At 43.0% G+C, this 22,389-nt stretch overlaps 1 protein-coding gene across 1 annotated transcript in view; it reads right to left on the bottom strand.

Moving 5' to 3' along the window:
* NRXN3 (neurexin 3) overlaps positions 1–22,389 on the bottom strand; it is a 1,044,813-nt gene that overhangs the window by 921,021 nt on the left and 101,403 nt on the right. Inside the window, exons 4-6 of the mRNA XM_075103635.1 lie at positions 13,962–13,979; positions 3,486–3,515; positions 1,131–1,142 (exon numbers count right to left, since the gene is read on the bottom strand). Of these exons, the coding sequence (XP_074959736.1) occupies positions 1,131–1,142; positions 3,486–3,515; positions 13,962–13,979 (60 nt within the window). The remainder of the gene's footprint in view (positions 1–1,130; positions 1,143–3,485; positions 3,516–13,961; positions 13,980–22,389) is intronic.

The following is a 22,389-nucleotide window of genomic DNA, read 5'->3' as shown; positions in this document are numbered from 1 at the left end:
TCTCAAGGGAAAGTATTTAATATGTCATTGTGCTCCCAAGAATTCAGGTATTACAGGAGGATTGATCAATGGGCAGAGACTGCTTGTGTCTCAGTGGAAAGTTATTGTGAACAAGTCCTCTGGGCTCTCATATCCTCCCAAATTCATAGTAGTACAATTAGTCATTTCATCCCCCAGTGTCTTATTGGCATGGACACACCCAACATCCTCCAATGTGTTCAAATCATGCTGATCAATAGATCAGATTCTTCAGCAGTGTATTTGTTGAAAAGGAGTAAGCCCCAGCATAATAAAACCTTTTAATATCTCTATCTCTTTGGAAAATAGGACAAAGAAATGGATTTTCCTCGAGCAATGCTTATAATTTATCAATTAATCTTCACCCTTCCCTCCAGTACAACTGGAGGCCCACAGCAGGTTTGCAGCATTTTGCCTTTTTTACAGTTTTTATTAGGGATGGATGACTGTCCTCTGCATGCTAAAGATAGGTATGAACTGCTGAAGAGCAAGCTGGAGCCCCAGAGCAGCCTTACATACCCTGTGCCTACTGAGCTGCAAAGGAAATAGACCCCTCTGTTGAGCAGTGCTGATCACTTCTGTTTCCCCTGCAACTTTTTGCAACTCAATTTCTCTTTGAAAAACACTTTTTCACTAACAAAGAGGATGGGAAGCAGAGCTGGGGCGAGAAATGATAGCTCAAAAGACCACCATTGAAGGGTACTGGACAAGCCCAGGTCCTGCTTCCACCAGCACCAGTGCCAAAATTCCCAGCACTGGCATCACTCCAGTGCAAGAGAGGCGGCAGTACCAGCTCTCTGGCCTCTGGCTCTGTCTTCGACTGAACTAACAGTCCGTTTGCACCGCAGTGTTACCAGCTACAGAGAGCCTGACACTGCGCAGCCCATACTTAGTGTGGAACAGGGAGAAAATAACATCTGTTAAGAAGGCCTCAAAGCATTCATCTTAATAAATATTTCTTCCATAATTTAATACAAAACAAAAGATTAAGAGACTTTTAAAAGTAAAAGCATTAAGTTCCAATATGAACCACATTCATAAAAATACAATTTTTCTATTGACAAACAAACATTTCACAAGCAATTAAGTCTTAGAAAGAATACAATGTCTACCTTTACTTCTACCTACAGACAGGAAGGTGTGTGTCCAGTTAAAAGGAGGAAGAAGAGGGGTGTCCGTCATGGTGGAGGCAAAAGAGAAGAGAAGGAGGAAGCATAAAAAACAGAAAGTTATGTCACTGGCCATACTTACAAAAACAAGAAAACGAGCATATTTATATAGCAGTAAGCTCAACAAAACACAAAGTCAAGGGAAAAACGAGAGACACACCATAACTAAAGCACAAAGCAAGGCTTAAACAACTGACAGTACAACCAGCAACTGCCTGGTTAAGCCCTTTGGCTTTAAGTTGATTTTCTACTGAGAAATGCAAACCCCTCATGCAAAAGCACACCAACGATATGCCTCATTCCACGTCAAATTCAAAACAGCAAGGGAAATGACAGAGTAAGACAGGGGGAAAAAAAATCTCATGGTAATATATTTGCTAAACACATTTCACCTACCAGAGCTAATGTATTTGTATATAATGTTGACATTGCATATTTACTCACACATATACATTAACATACTTTATATCCATCATATTTTTATAGAGAGTAAATATTTATCAAAAGGGAATATCTGTGAGTTCGTTGGCAAGAAAAGAGAAGCCACTGTTCCCTGATGCGTCATGGATAAATAAGGGTTGCTAAAGTTACCAGAACCCAATAGTTTTCACATTTTTTTGCCAGGCAAGGGAGTATAGAAAGGACTGATGACAGTCATACAGGCCTGAATAGGTCATGCAGGTCTTTCTGACCCAGCTGCGTTGCAACTTGTAATTTAAATAGCAAGTGCATCTGTTTATATAATTCAGTGCTAAATCACAGACTGCTACAAAGATACGTTCGGTGTTACTGAGAATGAAAGTGGCCATGAAAGTTCACTGTCCTGATCACTCCCCACATGCCATCATCCTTCCTCTACCAATGGCTTGCCATACTCAGCTGCATCCTGAGCAACTAGGACATGCTGAAGAGACCTGTCTGCTAGATGCTCCCTCACAGAGCACAACCTCCAAGCCATGAGCCCAGCTGAACAGTTAGTGGGGATAGAGAAGCAGCTTGATGCTTCCCAGAGCTTAGCAGATGCTCCACATGCCAAATACCATGGTCTTGACATGCACTCATGAAGAGCCCTGTTTTCCTACTTTTCCCACCACATATGGGAACTGAAACTGAAGAGTGAGCCCCAACTTCACTTCTGATTGTCTCCTAAGCTTTCACGACCTCAGAGCAGACATCTGCCTTGAACTACAGAATAAAAACTGATTATGTCCTAAGCCTCTCTACTTTTCACTGAGATACATAGAAACTATGTCTCTTTACTCAAGTACCTAATTACTCTTGAGCCTTCACAGGCACTATGTTCTGTCTTATTAACTCTTTGGACTCTCTAAGCTCAAATACGTGCTTGCTAAATGGCAAAAAAAGTATTGTGTAAATCTAGTCTAGGAAAGCCTCATCAGGCTTTAGAGTCCAAACTCACATTTTCTCCTCATAGACAAGGTCTGGTCTTCCTAGTGAACCATGTGCACACACCTTGCGCTAAGACTTCAAATATTTTACTCCTGCATTCGCAAGACCAGAATGCATCACCAGCGCTGCTAACTCCTCCCTGCGTACCCAGGTCAGCAAGATGCTGACACTGTCCATGGAAAACAGAATCAACTCTCTCCTCACCTCACCTCCTCTAACCAGCTTCTTGCTCTTCACCCCCATAGCGTAACATGGGACTAATGATCCCATCATGTCACAGCCAATAGATCTGCAACACAATCCAGGGTAAGATATTAAAATGTGAACTCTGATACAGGCCTAGATCCCATTTGTAGCCTAACCTTGGGTTAGCCTTGTTCTGTTTCTAAACCATTTTGCTCTGTGCATATTTAAATATTTTAAATTGCAGACACAGGACTTATAGGCCATTATATGCAATTTTCCTCAGGATTCATAATGAGCTTGGATTATGCCACAAGGGCTATTAACATATTTTTTGTAATAATTGCACTCTTAAAAATAAAGACCAACACCGAGGTCTACATTTGCCAGGCAGAAGTGGGAGTTATTACAGCTGGCACAACAAGAAAAAAAATGACAAGATAAAATAGTTGGTGGGCTGCATGAAGAGGGGAAGCATACCTCTTTACTGTCCATGGAATCATTTCATGCTCCCTCCTGGGCACCTGAGTCCCGGGCTGACAAGTAGCCATGGCTCATGGGACACAGAAGCAAAATGCAAATGGCTTGACTGGCACCCAGTAGGTTTAGTTGCTTTTGTCATGCAAAGCCCAGCTCAGAAAAGCAGCAGGGACAAAGCTCTCTCATGATCAGTGACTGAAACAAAGAGAAGGTCAAAGGACTTACCTTGTTCACCCATCATCAGGTGTGAGAGGCCTTTGAAAAAGAGAGAGAGAGAGAGAGGAGGAAGTAAGTAAGAAAAAAAGAACAAAACAGAAAAAGAAGCAGCAATATCCATGCACACTGGTCGAAGTCCAATGCCTCTCAGGATTAGAGCCTGCATACTTGAACTAGACCAAGTATGGGTGTAGCACACAGGGCACACACATCTGCAGCTGCTGCTTTCCTCACTGAGCAGGAAAGCATCTGTCATAGGTAGAAAAAATCTGCTGGTAGTTGAAGAACTGTGTTTGAAGTTCATCATATCCCTTGGGGAACAGCTCCAGAGGCACTGCATACTGGTATGGCTAAATGGGCTAGGAAAGCCAAGGTCTGCAATGGGGCTCTGCAGGGAGCATTTGCTCCTCTGGGGAGCTATAGAAATAACTTCTCCTCAGCTAGAGATTTAAAATTCAAGGCTGCAGTGGTCAGTGAAAGGGAGGCCATGATCCCATCACATCTGCTTCAGACAAAACATCTGGGCTAAATGCATACACACACACACAAAGCTATCCTCATTCTTGAGTGTAGTGGCTTCAGCACGTATTTTTAGGAGTCAATCAACACTGCTCACACTTACTAATTACACACCAGTATACCAGACCTGGCAAGGACTAAAAAAATTACCTGTAACCTATTTTTAGTACAAATCCATTTCCTTTCTGGGAAGAACTGGAGATTCAACTTCCAAGGGCAGCGTGTTACTTTATGGCTCTATAGCTAAAGCTACTTTTTGGTTTCATAATTCAAGGTAAAGCCAGAAAGCAGCACAGCTCCCCTCAGCAGTGACAGGCACTATCAGCTATGTAGATGGGGTTGCGGTGGTCACTTGGGCTGCTCTCGTCCCTGTCCAGTAAGTCTTTCTGGCATAAACCTCGTCTGTTTCCATTGAAATCCATTTCTAGCCCCAATTTTCAAATATGTTTACTGTACAACTGTATTCATACGAATATTGTTTAGATACTATTGTATATATATTCATGCCAAATCCATTAAACATCAACTGACCCATTAGTTAATTTTGTGACATGATATCACAGAACTAACATATACAAAAACAAGTTCTACCCCTCAAGACATGAGGGAACCCTTTCATACTCGGTTCCCTGACCTTCTTCCCTTAGTTTGATTCCTTCTCCACATCTCCCACCTCTCATAGCACTTAGTATGGCAGGGATTTTGATACACACATACACACACACACCACCTATCTTCAGTCAGTTTATTAATCAAACAGGGCTGTGACTTTTTTAATTTCACGGAGACTGAGAGGTCAAATGAATTTATTAGAATGAGAATTTTCAACAAGCAGCATGCTGAGTTTGAATTTGTTTATTTCTCTCTCTTTTATATTTTTTCTTTGTGTCTGCTGGAGAAATCTAAAATCCAGATCATCCCAAGAATATGTTCACCCACAGAGAACTCCAAGCCAGATAAGGGGATTAATAATCATACAGTCTAAGGAATGCAAATATCTTAATGTTCTTGAAGATTATTGTGGATTTAGAAAAATAATCAGAAACACAACATAGGTTTAGACTTTTTAGGGTCTTTTGCTATAAATAAACATAGCAGGCTTGATACTGTAGGACATACTTCTAGTCTAAATTACAAGATATAATTTCACTGAATCGTTTTGCTCTGCTAACAGAGTGGGTTGAATTTGTGTCATTATTTATGGCCACTGACCCCATCATTCTGGACAGACAAATCTTAGGTCTGTCCAATTGGGAACCTGACAGCCACTGTAAAAGGCACTGTAAAGGACGAGAAGACAAAAGTATAATTGTTAGGACTTACAAAGCACAGAGACCCTGTAATAATGGTGACAAAGGAGAAAAGGCAAGAAGCTGGCAGTATGACATGCAGCTGAAGGTGGCCAAACAGGGAAAGGACATCAGACCCAGAGCAGAGACAGGGGCCCCAAGCCCTCAGCCCTTGTACATAGCAGGGAAGGAAAGCCACAGCTAAGAGGCACAACACCAACAGGTGCTGGTGCTGGGGATGGCAGGTGCCTTGTCCACTTGGGAAGATCGGACACTGACAAAGAGAAGCCTCCAGAGAGGGTTCAAAGCAAGAGCCTGCCTTAAATACACTGAATCACACTGTAAGAAGATCCCTTCTGTCTACCCCAGCCACAGAGGAGCTATAAAAATCTCAAAATGTCAGGAATGTCAACACCTCTTTCGTCCTTATCCCTGCAAGGAAGATGCTGTGTGCCCTATCTGTCAGGCGCATCAGCCAGGTGCAGCCCAGAGCCCTTCACCTGCAGTGCAGAAGTGAGCGCACCTCACAAGCGTACCCACCATTCTAGCCCCTGGTTTGGCCTTGGTTCAAATGCCTGTGAAAGAAAGTCTACCTAAGAAATGTCCTCTTGGCAAATTTGAAATACAACAGCAGCTGTAGTATTGTATGACCTCTTGATCTTCTAGTCCCAAATGGATGACTGAAGTAGGGAGATTAAAGAAAAAATAATGCCCACCCCCAAATGCTACTATCTCCTTTTTAAAACAAGAAGAAAAAAGGGGGTGGACTGGGAGATATAGCAAAAAACCAATATTATCTCTTAAACTGTCCATTGACACAGATCTTTATTTTAACAAAGAGAAAACCAACAGAATTTTAGATTATTAGATAAAATAATAATATAAATAATGAAATAATATATCAGGTTTTCTCATCTGAAAATTTTTGTCCCTTGCAATTTAAAGTACGAGTGAAAATGAGTGTATTTATCTCCAACAAAGTGTCATTAACAACCAAAACCTTCAACCACTGAGATCTAAAATCTGTGACATTTGCAGCATGTGTAAGAAAGGCCCCAGATTAGTCACAGTAAAATCAACACAGAAAACATGAACTGCCATCATTGTCTCACCTTTACATCAGTTTCAAGATATGACAAGAGACTAAAACAATTTTCAAATCATAAAAGTCAAAGTCATTTCAAGGTGGCATGGGGTAGCACTTGCTACTGGACTACAATAAACTAATAGGGCATCGAACAAGCCAATGCCAGAGGTGTGAGAATAGTTCAGGCCTGCAAACTAGACCAGATTTTGCTAGAACAGGGGGGACATCTATCACCATGCTATTTGGGAATCAACCATAAAGGCCAGCAAAGCTTTCAGCAGGACGCTAAATGAACTCATCAGGCCCCAAACCACATTATTGACATATACAACCATTGTTCATGCCAATAGCCATCCCATTCAGGGACATCCTGTAAGAAAAGCTGAGTTTTCAGTTAAATCCAGATGAAACATTCTTTCCTTTTAATCTTAGATTTCTTCAACAATAAACCCTGATTAAAGCCTCAGGGCTGCAAACCCAGCCAGTGTAGAACTGGGAAAAGGCTGACACAAACCTGCATGAGCCACAATGGTCAAGGGGTTGGTGCTTTTTCTAAACCAATCTAGTCATTCTTATAATAATCTAGTGGCTGGGCAAAACTGCTGTCAACAAAAATGGTGGGTAGCAAGTACTCTGGAAAAGGTTTAGGAAAACCTCAGAATAAATAGATTATCTGCCTGCAAAGAAATTTTATGTCAAAGTCAGGGATTTGGTGACTTGCTATTCCTGAACTTCAAACATGAGCAATAGTAAGGAGAAGCACATGGCTTCAGAATAAGGATCTCAACAGCTTTCTTAGATAATGATAAGCATCTCCTTGTGCTCAGCCTCTGGAGCCCAAGCTTATTCAGATTTTCAGCAGTACTGTGAATAGAAAGGGGCCTGCTTCTTCAGAACATTGACTTGTTATTAAAATATGTCCACTGGTGAGGGCAGACAGACATATAAACTGCTCTCTGGCCATGATTTATGCCTGCCACAACTGACTCTTCCTATTTAGGTCTGGGAGGTTTTTTAATATTTTTTTAACCTACTACCAAATCAGTATTATTTTCTTAAAGGTTAATATTAATCTCCCTTGATCTCAAAGTAACACTTCAAATAACTACTTTAAAAAAAAAAAATTGTGAAACATCTGCTTTCTATACCAAAACAGTAAAATTAAGTGGCTCTAATCGTACAAAGTATCAAGGGGCAACACTGGATTCTTATGAAGCCAGAAGGACATTTTTAGAAGTAGCTTCAGAGTACAATGATATGAAAGAGCAATGTAGTCAAAGGGCAGTCCTCATCTTTAAGGATTTACTAGGGGCAATTTTCAGGATGGAGGAGAAAAAGAAGGAAACCTTGCAAGCAGTTTGAACCTTGCTCCCACTTCCCACCTCCCACCCCCAGCACCACATTTAGGTACTTAGCACTTAAAATGGAAGAATAAAGCCACAAAACCTAAGAAGGTGGGGAGCGCACAAAACACAGCTGAGAACGACAACTGATTGCAGCAACAAAGGAAGATGGACTCCTTCACCCAGTTAATTACAGCTTGTCCCATGTTACTGGGCTCGTGCTCTGGGGGTGTGCACGTGTGCGTGGGTGTGCGTGCACTGCTGAATTGTTCTGTTAAGGCGGGCAGCCTCAGTATTTCCCTTTTAATGATGCTGCCAAATGATTAGCCCAAAAGCTCTTAATGAATGGGAAAAGCGACTGCCAGGCAGCAGCAGCAGCCCAGCTCTCCCCAGGGGCAGGCTTGCCCGCAGAGGATCCTTTCCTGCCTATCAGGCTCCATGACCCATTCAAATAATAACAGGGCCAGCTGCAATGCATGTCTGAGGCAGGACATCGTGCCCTCTGGTCCAGGATACACATGTAAATTCTTTACAGCACAGCTGAAGAAAGAAATCATGCAAACCAGAGATTCTTCCAAAAATAAAATTACGTGTACTATAGGGAAAAGCAATCTGATGAGTGATGGAATCTGTTGTTTATACCTCCTTTCCTAATTTCCTAAAACTAGTAATTCTTTAAGAAACAGGCTTTTTTCTCCTCTCAAACTCCTACCCCAGCTCCACCAGCTGTTCCCTTTTCTAGTTAGGGTGGAGAGTTGACAAGTCCCTCATCTCCCATGGGGTCCTTCTTTAAATAAGCATCATGAGGTTTTCTAAAACCGAAAGACTACAGAAGCCTCCCTAAGAGTCCCCATGTACCAAAAAGAGGGCATTCCAGCAGGGCCAAAGGTTGGGACTCAGAGGAAGAAGCAAAACCCTTGTCCTGAGAGATGAGAAGAATGGATGAGGAGGAAAAATCGTTCTGACACCTAGTTCAGACCTTTTACCTGCTAGACAGTTCAGCTTTGCCAAGAGGATGACCTGATTCCTTGGCTGCTGGCACACATGGTGCCTGTTTTTTTCTAACTGGGCAAAGCAGTAGCACAGCCTGGGGATCAGTCATTTTTGTTTGATTCAGTCATGATACGCACAACAGCCAAGGGCTCCTTGCAGGCCCCAGCAGTGAGGCCAGCCGGGAGTACAGTTTTGTTATTGTAGCCGGAGGCCCACTTCCAATCCAATTACACACAACAGCTGTGCTAGCTCCTCTTTTCCATCCCCTTTGCTTCCTCTGCTATGTAATTCCAGGATAGGTTTTGTCATTATCAGGGGCAGTGAGTCAGGGTAAGTGGCACCTACTCTGAGTGATCAAAGGAATAAGAGCATGAGGTAGAAGCCAAAGAGAAAGTAATTTACCCCAACATCTATGTGCAGAAACAGTGATCAAACCATACTATCTCCTTTCCCTCGTGGCAAAAACAGTATGCTGACATTGGAGATGGCACATTCCTAGAAGTATTCAGATAGTGAGGGCTACAAACATGGTGGTGTTGGAAAGCATGAAAATAAACATGCAAGTGTTCACAAAGATGGCCACATGCACAAGAGAATGAGTGCAGGTAGTAAGACCTGAGGGTGAGTGCATGTTATGGCTGACCCATAAGATGTGTATCACTGCAAATCAGAGCAGCTGATCAAGTAGGTGCATAAGTTGGGAAAAGAAGAACTGTTAGGCATGGAATAGAATTCTTCAGCTTGGAAAAGGCACCTCTAACGATATATATGATAGAGCTAAAATCCCAAATAATACAGAGCAGGTGAACTGTAGGGGAATAGACAGGGATCGGCGACCGGAAGACCACAGGATGTGATGGAAAGATAGACTCCTCCCCATAGGAGTGGCAGGAACAGGAAGCAGAGGAGCTATATAAGCGTGTGACGCAGTTAAATAAACGGACATTTTGTATCCATCATATTGATGTCTGTGCATCACTGTCCCCAGGGTGGGTAGAGCCCTGTGTCCCGGAGATATGGCCCAAGATAAGTTCTCCCATAGAAGCGTACAGCAACAGTGAACAGGGAATTTTTCTTCTCCTCTATTTGTCAGGACACAAGGAGGAGGAGTCAGTGAATGAAATTCTCAAGTAACAGGTGTAAAAGCAAGTGAAAAAAAGTACTTTCCACATTTGAATAATTAAACAATGGGACTTGTTACCACAGGATACTGTGGAGTTAAAAAATGGATTAAGTTAAAAAGTGGATTAAGAAAAACAAAGACTGGACATGTCTAGAGAAGCTATGTCCATCAATGACACTACAACACCATGATCTGGATGTAGTATCGGGCAGAAAGGCCTTAAAACAGTGACTACCAGAAACCACAAAGGTATATCAGGATGAGACCAATGCTAACGTAGTTTCTTAAAATTCTTCCAAAGCACCTACTTTCATAAAAAGACACTTCTGGGTTAGATGAATTCTTGATCTGACCTCTGTTATCACTACTGCCATATTCTTGCAAATGGGTGTGCATGGATCTGAAAAACATTCACATTTCAGTGCAAGAGAATCCGATTTGAAGCAGTGTCCGTGCAAAGGGCATGCTAGAATGAAAACAACGGTGGCACCTATGAATAACGTAAGCTTGTACAAACTGTTCTCAAACACCTGTGGGAGTGGTACTGAAAATACAGCATGGGCAGATTCTTACTCTGACCTTGTACCTCCTGCAAATAGGAAACTTCAGATGGGCTGAAACACAATTCATACATTTTCATGCCCAAAAGCAGAGTTCAGCTTCAAGGAAGCAGAAGCCAGCATATAGGTACTGCTTAAATGACCCTATCACATGGGAGGTCAGGAGGTTAGGGAGACAGACTAGAACAGCAGCCCTGAGATGAAGAAAGAAAAGAAGCATTAAAAGATGGAGTTCAAAAGATTAAAGTCTTGGATCAAAAAAGTGCTAGTATGCTTGTGCCTTCAAGGACGTCCGTATCCTTATGAAGGAGTTGTTCAGGCAAACAAGGACTAATTTTTCCTCAGGGTCCCAACTAACTAGGTCATTTCTACTGGGTTGTGTCCATTCAGTTACATGCAAACTCTAGTCAGCAGTAAAATCATCACAGCAAAATGCCCAGAACTTCATCTCTTAGTCCTCTCTCCATAGACACCTGAAGATCTCACCCACAAAGGGGTTAAGCGTGGCATGGATAGGAAAAGCACTGTTTAAACTTTAACACCTGCCAGATATTAATACCAGTCACCATAATATCAAGCACCCATATTTAGTCCTTTCTCCTGCACATATTCTTCCACTAAAAATACCTAAGTGAGACAGGAGCATACCACTTGCTCCTTGGTCTACTGGTCTTCTCCCAACAATCTGTCTTTCAGAACCTAGACCAAAGGTAAAGAGTAGAAGGTGAAAAAAAAAAGGCGCAGATCCTGTGCAGAGGTGACAGAGGCATCCATTCCGGTCTGTGCTGCACACCACTCCCCAGCCAAGGCACTTAACCTCTCTAATAAGGCTCTTAACCTCCATAATGTTCAGCCCAAGATCTCTAAGCATGTTGTGAAGGTGAAGCTGTAGCTATACCCAAAGGGAAAACTGAATTACTGAAAGGAGAAGGTTTTTTCCTCTACGTGACACAGTAAGTCAGTGACCCAGCTGACTACAGACAGCAAGAGCCCCCATGCCAGGGCCCTGCTCTAAATACTTGACTTTCCTCCTTAAAATGTGGTGGTGTTATTTTGTGACTAGGGACGTAACATTTGCAGGGCAGCTGGGCTAACATCTGGCAAACCCCTTTGTGAAATAAGCCAGATGAGATCTTCAGCTGGCTCTTGAAAGGAGTGTAGCACACCAGCCCCTGTTGCTGGAGTACCCCTTCTCCACAAGCAGAGACCTCACAGCCAGGGAAGGCTCATACTACACATTTCTGTTTACTTCAAACAAGACTGATGACTTCGCACCTTGCAGGAACTGCACCCAGCAGACCCCTGTGGTCCCCACCACTGCCAGCCCCAGCCTGTTGGCAGCTACTTTCTCTTACTGGGGAGTTAGTTCTATCCAGTCTATTCAACAATAAAAAATACTCTGTTAATCAATGGGCTCTTTACAGCCCTTCTGCCTGTGGGTAAATAGTGACCAGTAGCTTACAAAATTCCTAATTTGTCTTGCAAACAGTGGATGGTTAAAGTAACCACTATGACAGAGGCCCAGGGTTCTGTCCTCACAGCACAGATAGCTGGATGGCCAAATAGGAAGAAAGTCTCTGCACAGCCAGGCAGAGGGGAAGTGCATGCGCAAACCCTCCCAATGGTCCACATAGCTGCCCAGCCACGCAGCAATGCCAGTGTCCCCCACCCGGTGAGCTTAGCAGAGGGATTAGTCTGCCTAGGAATAAACGGATACAGAGCCCAAAAATGAGGTGTGGGTAACTGTCAGAATGAAAACATGCAGATGAGTACAAGAGCACATGGAAAAGAGCATTCACGTGTGACTATAAATCCACGTGACAAAGCACACAGCAGTCCTGAGAACAAGAACACATGTGTATAACCAATTGGAAGAATAAAAAAATGACCATCCAAGCATATAAATTGTGAGAATAAGAGGGCAGTGGGGCTGAAGAGTCCATTCAGAGAGCAGAACAATGGACCACTCCAGGGTACCCACAGTAACAGCAGCATGGTCCTATCCTGGTTGTGCCACCTCTGCCTGGGCCCTTTCTAGTGATGCCGTTGTCCCCTGCACACTGTGCAGGCCTTGGAAGTGGCCCTGATGTTGCTCAAGGCAACATTTGTTCATGGCATAATATCATGGGTCCTCCTGGTAGAGCATAGCAAGGCTCCACCTTCCCAGTTCAACCATCCTCCTCTGCCGCAGACACCAACAGCTTCAGGATGTGGTGGAGACACCTGTGATCCCAAGCCCTTGGTGCATGTCAGATCATCCCGAGATGAGAGGAGACGGGAGTTCCTGGACACCTCAGACTGGAGCAAAGAAGGTACATGTTCAGCCCCATGGGTCACTGAAAAGATTTAACGTTACAGTTGGCAGAGCCTTTCTTTTCAATGCACGCCAGGCAACATTTGCCATTTGGCCACTTCCATCCCCATTGTTGCCAGCTGAGAGGCACACAGAATGCAGAGGACCTCAGCAGAACAAAAGGGGGGCTGACGAGAGAAGCCAAAAGGCTAAATATGCAGGGAAATTACCCGACTGGCTGACCCTTACTGCTTCTCTCTGAAGTGTTTCACAAAATCTGATTATCCAAGTGTAGAAAAGAAGCAAATTGAACGGAGAATTCATTCCAGGTCCAGGTTGGGTTTAGCAAAAGTTATGCAGAAAGCTGAGAAGGAAAAGAACCTCGACTCTCCCATCGTCCCACTCCAGCCAGGGCAATACCAGCTGCTTCCCTTGGCTCTCATTTCCATTTCACATAATGATAAACCAGGTGGAGCTGCCTGAGCATGAGGTAAAAATTAGTTTCTTAAGATTCAATGGCAACAGGATGTGGACTACAGTGTAAGGTGGTCTAGTTCGATTAACCCTTGTAGCTGAAGTTGGGGGACTCAGATCCTTTCAGCAATCAGAAAGAGCAATCTGAGGAGGGACATTTGGAGTTCTCTGTGGTAAAACACTTCCTTGAGGAAGAAGTCCCCAAATAAACAAGCATATAAAACACATATTCTTTTTCCTTTTAAATGAATCATTTGTGCCCTGTCAGAAAGTAAAATTTTGATAGCTAAATAAGATCACACATTCACATTCAGCCAGAAAGATACTCACTGGTTTTTAAAACATAAAATAAAACAACAACAAAAAACCCTTTGTTAGTGGAAATCAAACTCAACAGCTTATCAGTGGGACTAGCAAATGGAGTAGACTGCAGAAGGAGAAGGAAAATGACTGAACTAGATTTGTATGCCAGACTACACACAGACGTATCAGAAATAAACTGTATATAAGGCAAAGTTCAATGCCAGGTAATTAGCAATACAAGCAACAATTTTTAATATCATTTTCATTCAGAAAACATCCCTTTAACTGACCAACACAATGTAATCTCTGAGGAGGGAAGTTTGTGACCTTCACTATTATGAAGCCCTCCTTTCAGCAAAGACTTTGCAGTCCAGACCCTGTGATGTCTAGTAAGATTTGTTCTGTACATTCTCAGAAAGCAGGATGAGATTTCTGCCCTGGTAACTGCCCACCACCACTCCTTAAAGAGAAGCCTTTCAGCTCAGCAGAAGCAATGCTTACCTGGAATATGATTGACATCTGTCGAGGTGTTTTCATGGCAAGCAGAAGGGAGAAAAGGAAAAGAGAGAGAAAGAAGAGAGAAAAGCCATTAGAGATGCACACAGCAACACAGCATCCTTGCATGGAAATCAATTTCATGCAAAACCAGAAGTAATTAGTTTTGTTTGAAGGCCACCCATCTGCAGCCAAGCACGCAGCCATGCAAGGGAGGAGGCACTGGCTCCCTCTCCGCTGTGCATGTAAAAGTGAATCCACCATCATATCTGTCCGGAGAGAGAGTTCCTGGAATCAGATAGTCCCAAGCCACATCAGTTCCTGTAAGAATATTGGTTAAACTATTCTATTGGTTTTTTCACACACAAATGCAAAAGAAAGAAACAAAAAAACAACCTGCCTGCAGTAGGTTTCTATTGCACATAAATTCAAGCAAGTTTTCAGAAAAAAAGAAAATAACCTGCTCCCCTTTTAAAAGGGGCCATGTGAATTTATGACCAGGTGCAAGACACTCAACATAGTCCCAAAGTCTAGAAGAGAGCTCATTCCTTTTCATTCCTTCTGCCCATCATTCCCAAAACAACATCCTTCATTGCAGACAGCAGCAGGGGTGGGGGAGGAGTGCCAGAGGCTTGCATGTCCCACATGTTACCTTTTCACAAGATGCTGAATTCAGACCAAATGTCATTCAGTATTTTTTCTCTTAATGACATAAGACTGCCTTTCAGAATCAATCACATAAATCCTTTAAAAAAGAGAGGAGCAAGACTATGTAAGAGATAGTATCGATCACAGAAAAAGGCATATCTTTGAATGTAGTGTCTGTTTTGGGCAAAGCCCACCAATCCCAAGTTTAGTCTTGCTCTGAATAGCTACACTTACCACAATACCATGAGGGAGGAAGCCCTGAAGTCTCATGAGATTAGACTAGATCAGTATTTTCCTTCCAAGGCAGCCCTCCAAATTGAAAAAAATGTACTTGTTTGAGGAAATAGTGAGGCCAGGTCCATAAGTAGCATTCTTCCTTAGAGGGTTGCACCTTGCCCAGGAGCTGTGCTGCTGGAGATATCATCTTTCCAGTAAGGCTTCAAAGCAGTACATTAATGATTTGGACTACTACAGGTCCCGGATCACTTCTGTCACAAGTCTAGGAGCATGACATGCTGGGTGCTTTGGCTACACACCAAGGTCTAAGATTGTATTCTCCTTCCCCAAATATCCCCTCCAATTTCCACCAGTATTCCCCCTTCCTGTCCAAACCAGCTGTGTTGCTGTGAAACCACCTGTCTTCCCAAGTCACTTGCATTTCAGTGGTGAGTGAGTGATTCCTGTGCATGTTGCTTTTTGTTTACCACTTTCAGTTGCTTTTTGTTTATCACTTCATAAAGGCTCCAGAAAAAGTCCCTGTGGTACACCACACATATATCAAGTCATCCTTCCCTAAGGACGTAATAACCCAAATAAAACAATGCACAAAGAGGGGAGGGACTGTTGCATCAACTCATTTAATTTCCGTAGTTTCTACTAAACTTTTACGTCAGATCTGATGAGTGTTATTTGTTGCCTTTCCTCTTTTAACACATAATCGTATCTAAGAAGTGTTGTCTTGGCAGGCAAGCCTGGAAGGACACGTAGCACTGGAAGTTTGCCTGAAAGTAAATATTTTTAGGTAGGAAAAGAAAACAAGTGTCAGGTAGCAATGCATGCACTGAGGATGGAAACCAAAAGGAGGTGAGAGCAGGGGCAGAAGGAAGGAGCAGACCCTTAAATACCACTGCAGAATGTGAGTATGATGCCAAAGAATTTACAAGTCCACAGCCAGGACTTGAGGTGCTGCTTGGGAAAATCAGTGGCATCCAGAGGAGACGATCACACATTTCAGAAAAGGAAGAAGGGAGCACCATAAGGTTCTGCAAACGTTTCTGGTAATCCAGCAGCTGCCCCAAAGCCTATTCTAAGCAGGTACAAAGCTCTAGACCCATGTTGTCCTCTCAGCCTCCCTGCACGCCGGACAAAGGAGCGGAGACAGCTGCAGCCCAGGATACCTCAGGGACCCGGCAACAGCAGGCAGCCTCACCGGAGTGTCTGTGCTCCTGGAAGAAATCTGTGGGATATTCAGGGAATAAAAAGGAGCATTAGACAGAAGGGGCAAAAGAAGGAGCTAACGAAGGGTGAGCAAGGGATAAACACATTAAGCAAATAAGAGAAGAGGCAGTGGGCTGTAACTGATACACTGCTTGAAATAATACTTATTTAACTGTGCGTGAATTAAACAGGTCATGAAGCTGTTAAAAAGGGGAACAATGAAGCTCTTAACAAAGAGCTACACAAGCATCTCTAAAACATAGTTTCTCAATGGCAAGAAACAGAGGGCAGACAGCAAGAGGATTTCCTTTTACCCATATTTTTTGTTCCCATGTCCCTAAGAGCAGGCATTCCCGATCCTGACTGGTTTTACTCTTAGCTTTCTTTTTGCTGTATCTTTTTTGGAGAGTCTCCACCCAACACAACTTCTGTATACACTAGACACTAGTTGCATCAGAAAAGTCATTGTTTTGTCTCTGTGACACTTTCGCAGTATTTACCCATGTGGCAACCCAGGTCATTGTGTTACTTCCCATACTAAATAGAAAGGGAGTTTCTTGTATCGCAGACACCCCCCCATGTGGCATCTGCTGGCAAATGCTGATTTTCAAACAGTAAAAGTACTTGTTTTATATTTTAAAACACACATGAGAAAGCACCGCTTTCTTTGTGAAGACAAAAATGGCATATAGTCCTCAGACCTCACAAAAGACCCTACAATAAATACCACTGTGGCATACAACTGAAATTGCCACGCAACTCCTCATGGGAAACCCCATAACACCTCTGCAGTGTGGTGTGCCACTCCCCTGTGGTACACAATTAAAACTGTGGTTGCATGTATCAACAAAAGGGACCCTTAACAAGAAATCTCTGATGCAGTACCTTATGGCTCGTGGATCCACAATTAGAAGAAATCTAATGCCTCATGAAAGGTGGAAGATAGAGATGGCAAATAGGCAGAGACCAGACCTGGGGAGCTGAGTTGACTCTCCTTCAGACCCTGTCACCTGAGAAGTTCTCTCCAATCCTCTTCATGTTTTTCTGTTTTGTTTTCAGGACTGTTTAAAACACGTCCCCACTCTCTTCCTCTTCCATCTGCACTACGTTCCTCCCCCCAGTAAGGACCTCCTACCTGGCACAAAGACTGAGGAGGTACAGCATTCCCCAATTAAACAGGGAGGATGCAGAACCCACGGCTAACGGAAAGTCCAATGACCATGGGACTCACTGTGGTGCAGGTGGAGGTTTCTCCACTTTCTCCAGCTCAGAGCACTTCAAACACAGAAAGATCTGCCTCTTAACAAAAGACAAGGCAGAGTTTGCTTTATCCTATACACAAGAGTCCACTTATTGCTCCTTTGTAGAGAGCTGAGCAGCAAGCCAGTGCTGTTTGCTTTGCTCTTTGATGCTAATAGCTGGGTTGAAAAAGGGATCAGCGGCGCTGCTGCCTTTGCCTGGTGCAGCCCCAGCCATCTGGGTGGGGTAAAAGGGGAAGGAGGAGGATGAAGGGGAGCGGGAGGAACAAAGCAAACATTATCATAGCTCAGATCATTCCAGTGCCTGTAGAGGAAACATCTGAGGTATTTTTAACTCTAACATTTTTAACAAGATGTTTAGCATTAAGGAAAGGTGCCATGAGAGTGCAATTCTCTCTCCAACTGGAAGATGAGGACAGCACAGACTTTCTGTGAACACCAGGCCTACCAGTACACACCACCTTGACCTGAAGAGACCTGCTTTTGTTCCCATCTCCATGATCCATTCAATCTTGTCCCCCACTTTGATGGGCTGTGGACACCTGTCTTCTGCCAGCTAAACTGACAGCCACTGACTGAATTCACACATCACAAACCAGCCGTCAGGCAGGAGCATCCTAGGCTAAGTGTAAATAAGCACCTAGAAGTGAATGGCACTGTCTTGTACTATGAGTCCCTCAAGCTCTCTTGCATCCCCCTCCAGGGCTCTCTGGTTACCCTCCCTCTAAACACCAATGTGTGGAGGGGACTGGGGAACAGGCAGAAACTAGGGATCGGAGGAGGGCAAAAATTATAAAGTGTTATATATATCTTTTTGTCATAGGAGACCCACTCCCAAATAAGAGGAGAACCTGCCTTTATACAGGAAAATCACCTTATTCTGAAGCTCACTCAGTAACCAACACCTAAAAAGTTTTGCTAAAGGAGATTTGGCTCTCATCATGCTGCAAATACAGAAAATGGATGTAAGTACAATTTCACTGGCAGAAGCATGACTGGTTGGGAACTCTCAAGTCACTTACTTTGACTTACTGATATATATGAAAACTGTTCAGAGACCACAGATTGATACATTTATGGCAGCCAGTGAAATGATTCAAAGGATATGTGATGAGGCAGCCTGTGCTCCTGTGGTGAGGTAGTAAGAGGCTGGTGACTCAGAACTGGGTGATTTCCTCTTAACTGAGCTCTGATGCAACATTTTAACAACACGATGAAGAGCTGCATTTTGGTGGAGTTGGAAACACTTCAAATTGCAATGAGCCAAGTCTTTATTAATTTGATACTTCATCAAACAAAGTGTTGATTCCAGATGCTGATTTGGCAAGTGGAAGTGGTCTCACTCCATCCTAACCTGGTCTATTAAGGTAAAGGTTAACATATGGTCCTACTTCACCTCCTACACCAAGCTGTTGGAGACCAGTGTTGCTGATACAAAACCATACAGACTCCTTGGCTCTCTCTTCAGGACGCAGTGGCTCAAAGCCACCTGGGAGGGTTACAATGACATAAAAAAAAATAGAATTTACATTGTATAAGCAGCTTCTAACAACAATTCACTTGGGTAAAGATGGACTCTGTAATGAGATCAATTTCAAGCATTAGCACAACATCCCTGTAGTGCCCATGCTCACACAGGAGATAGACACCTTGAAGATTGTTCTATTTATGGTTAACTAGGTTAAAATCTTGGCTCCATTAAATGCATAAAAGATTTGACAGTTACTTTGCTAGTGTTATGATTTCATCCCTCATATTTACTTAACAATTTTTGTCTTATTCTGGTAGTAGGCTCCATCCCTGGTATCCTCCCACTGATTCCAACGGAATTGCCACAGAAGTCTGACCAATTCTATTTAATTTGCTGAACATTTAGGATACTGAAACAAATCCAAGACCACTCAAGCCTATGATGTCTGTCACTGAGCTGCACACTGGGATCATGAAGAGCTTCACAGTACTAGCAGGTGTAGGCCTTATTGTCTCACTCCAGAAGAATAGGACCCTGTAATTTGTGTTAATGGACTGTTGAACACTTCTGATTTTATTCAGTAGAGACAAGTGGTGACACATACACAAACAAGTTCATTACAATCAATTACATTTCTCTGTGTCCTTTGTCCTACGGGATCTCTTAGACTTCAGTCTCTTGGGAATAGCACTCACTTGATGTGTTGCATAGACATTTGTGGTACTGTGCACAGCTAATACTTGGGATCTCAAAGCACTTATTAGCTGTGAATATAGGAATCATTCATCCAGTACTGAAATGCAGCCAGCTCTGAAGTGAAAGAGACAGATGTTTAACAGCTTATAGGAACACCATACAACAGTTTAGCATGTCAGAGTTCGAACAAGAACTACTTAAAGAGGCAGAATGAAACTTAGCTGATTCTGCTAAAAGTGCCATGTGATTTTAAAGCACTCCTGAATTAAATAAGGTGAAGGGATTTGATCTCAAATCTTATCTGAATGATAAACAGTGATTTGATGCCTCCAATGCTCCTCTCCATACTGTGTGCATTAACATTGTGAGCAGCCTGTCCTCTCCACAGGGTCAAATGTGAGGTTGACTGACATGTGCCTGAATGTGTCACCTTCTAAAGCATATGAAGTTTGAATAGATCCTATATCTACTAAAGAGAACAGATCCTTTACCTCCAGGGGCCAAGCCTTCTCCTCTCAGGCAACCAAAATACTCAGGCAGAGTGTGCGCTATACCTAGCTGGGGAGACATTTGCAAGCCACCATGGTTTCGCTGCAAGTGCCTGGCCATTTAGAAAAGTGCTTTCGTAACAACATGGCATTGAAGGATTAAGCAGGCCTGCTACTTTCAGAAACCAATGCATAGAGTTACTTAGCTCCAGTAGGAGTAAAAAAAACAACAGCAAAAAATCTTAGGGAAATTAATTCATAATAAACCCACTAATTAACTCTGTATCATTACTATTTTTAGATAAAGCTGCTCGCTGATTTCATGGCTTTCAGTGAAAGTACCGTCCTTTCCCACAGATCCCAACAAAAATGCTCATGTGCATTCCTCAGGGCCCTGGCTACATTGCTGGGGAAAAAGTCAATAGTTCTGTAGCCTAGTACCAGCAAAAATCCAAACAGAATTTAATTACTCAGTGTCCTCCAAACAATTTGTTGATCTTCACTTAAACTGCCTATATACATTGCCTGAGCACCCCAGGATGAAGCTTCTTTCTTCCTGGTTTCAGCCTAGGTGCCTGATCACTGGAGGAGATAGAGGATTTGGTCCCTTCTACTTTGCACAGCACCCCCGCACATCTCCATTCAGCCAGTTCTGTCCACAGTCTTGCGGAGCACACAAAGATACATACCTGTATACCTTCTGATGGACAGGTGCAAACAGAAAAAACACAAAGTGGCCTCTATAGTCACCATAGATATAATGAGAAGAAACTTGCGATGCAGAAAAGGGAGTTTGGGTTTAATGTTAGAAAAATTTGGTAGCAAGAGGGTAGTAAGGCTGTGGAATAGCTTGGCTACTGGGAGTTAGCCACCAGCACTGGAGACTAGTAAGAAAAGACTAGACAGGTATTTCTCATTAATTTTTCAGATACACCTGATCTTGTCTTGGAAAGACTAGTTGGCCCTTGAGACCTTTTCCAATCCCATTTTCTAAGATTTTATTATTCTAGTTCAAAACACGCTCTCCCCAGACAATCCTGTCAGTAACAGCTGCCAGGCATCACAAGCTAAGAGCTTCAGTAATGGAGCAGGGCAGATACCAAGGCCGAGCCTCTGACAGCAGCCAAGCGCAGGTACTCGGGGAAGAGTCAAAGGAACAGAGAAAATCCACAGTACCTTTATAACAACTTCCAGCAATGACAGACTGGTGGAGGCTGAATCATGACCAAAATGTTTAACAGTCCTTGATGGACTTTTCCCTCCTTGACTTTGTCTGGTGTCTTCTGGAAATAAAATTGACGTGGTGTGAAACAGTATTTTCATTTGCTTATTTAAAACCTGCAGCTGAATATATCACATTGGGCATCCCCTACCTATGCAGCATCACCACAGCACTCTTGATTATAACTATCTACCTCACCTCCTACTTTAGCCACTTCTTTTCTAAACTGAAGAGTACTGGACCATCAAGACCCTCTGCATATGGTAGCCATTCTGTGCCTTCAGTGAAAGGACATCTGTGTTATCTACAGCAGGACCAATCCTGAATTTTATTCTTGGGTTAGTTGTACTAGGCCATTTGTGTAACTAGTATATTTTAGCACAGGGCCAAACCCATCAGAAGCCTGTACCTCCCCTAGGGGCATACAGTACTACACAATCTGGCCAAAAATCCAATGAGAACACAGCTATTATTCTTGTCAGAAACACAGGCTGACAAAGTTTATGAATAAGAAATACAGACTGTGTTTGAACAAATCAGCCTAAGAGCACGGTACCTCTCTGGAGATCCCTGTTCCTCACCAGGGCCTGGTGCAGATCCAGACCCTCTCTTCTCTTTCTGTTTAGCAGTATCACACAAGCAGCCCTATAAAGAGCACTCATCTGGCGTAGAATTCACTTACAACACCTGGGCCAAGAACAAGCTATAGCTCCTGTGAAGGAGAAATAGATCTCAGAGGACAAACAAAGCATATTATAGAAAAACATAGATACTCTGATAGTGTGTGCCCAAGTTACACATATACAGTACACAGCCTCCTCCACAAACACTACAATTTGTCATTCAATGTCCCCTGCAAAGAAGCAAAAGCCGCCATATGGCTTATCATACTATGCACTAGAAGCACCAAAGCTTTTTCCACCTAAGTGGCCACTCACAGAAGAACAAGGGACTAAATGACTTTCCTGCCTTTAGCTACAATATTTGGGACCACTATTTATAAGCCATTCATATATTAGGAGTAAAGGCAGTGGTACATAGAAAGTTAGATTTGTGTTTTCATAGGTCATCTTCAGTGGTAAAAAGAGGAAAATTATTTCTCTTTCACTCCCAGCTTGGACTAAATAAGAACCTATGGCCTTCTAAAAGCATACATTGCTGATACTTCTGCCTGGCTTTTCATACTTCTATAATATTACCTAGGCACCTCTGT

This window comes from Phalacrocorax aristotelis, chromosome 9, assembly GCF_949628215.1.
Source record: "Phalacrocorax aristotelis chromosome 9, bGulAri2.1, whole genome shotgun sequence".
Taxonomy (NCBI): domain Eukaryota; kingdom Metazoa; phylum Chordata; class Aves; order Suliformes; family Phalacrocoracidae; genus Phalacrocorax; species Phalacrocorax aristotelis.
The sequence above is the reverse complement of the archived record's forward strand: the minus strand, read 5'-3'. Positions and strand labels throughout refer to the sequence as shown.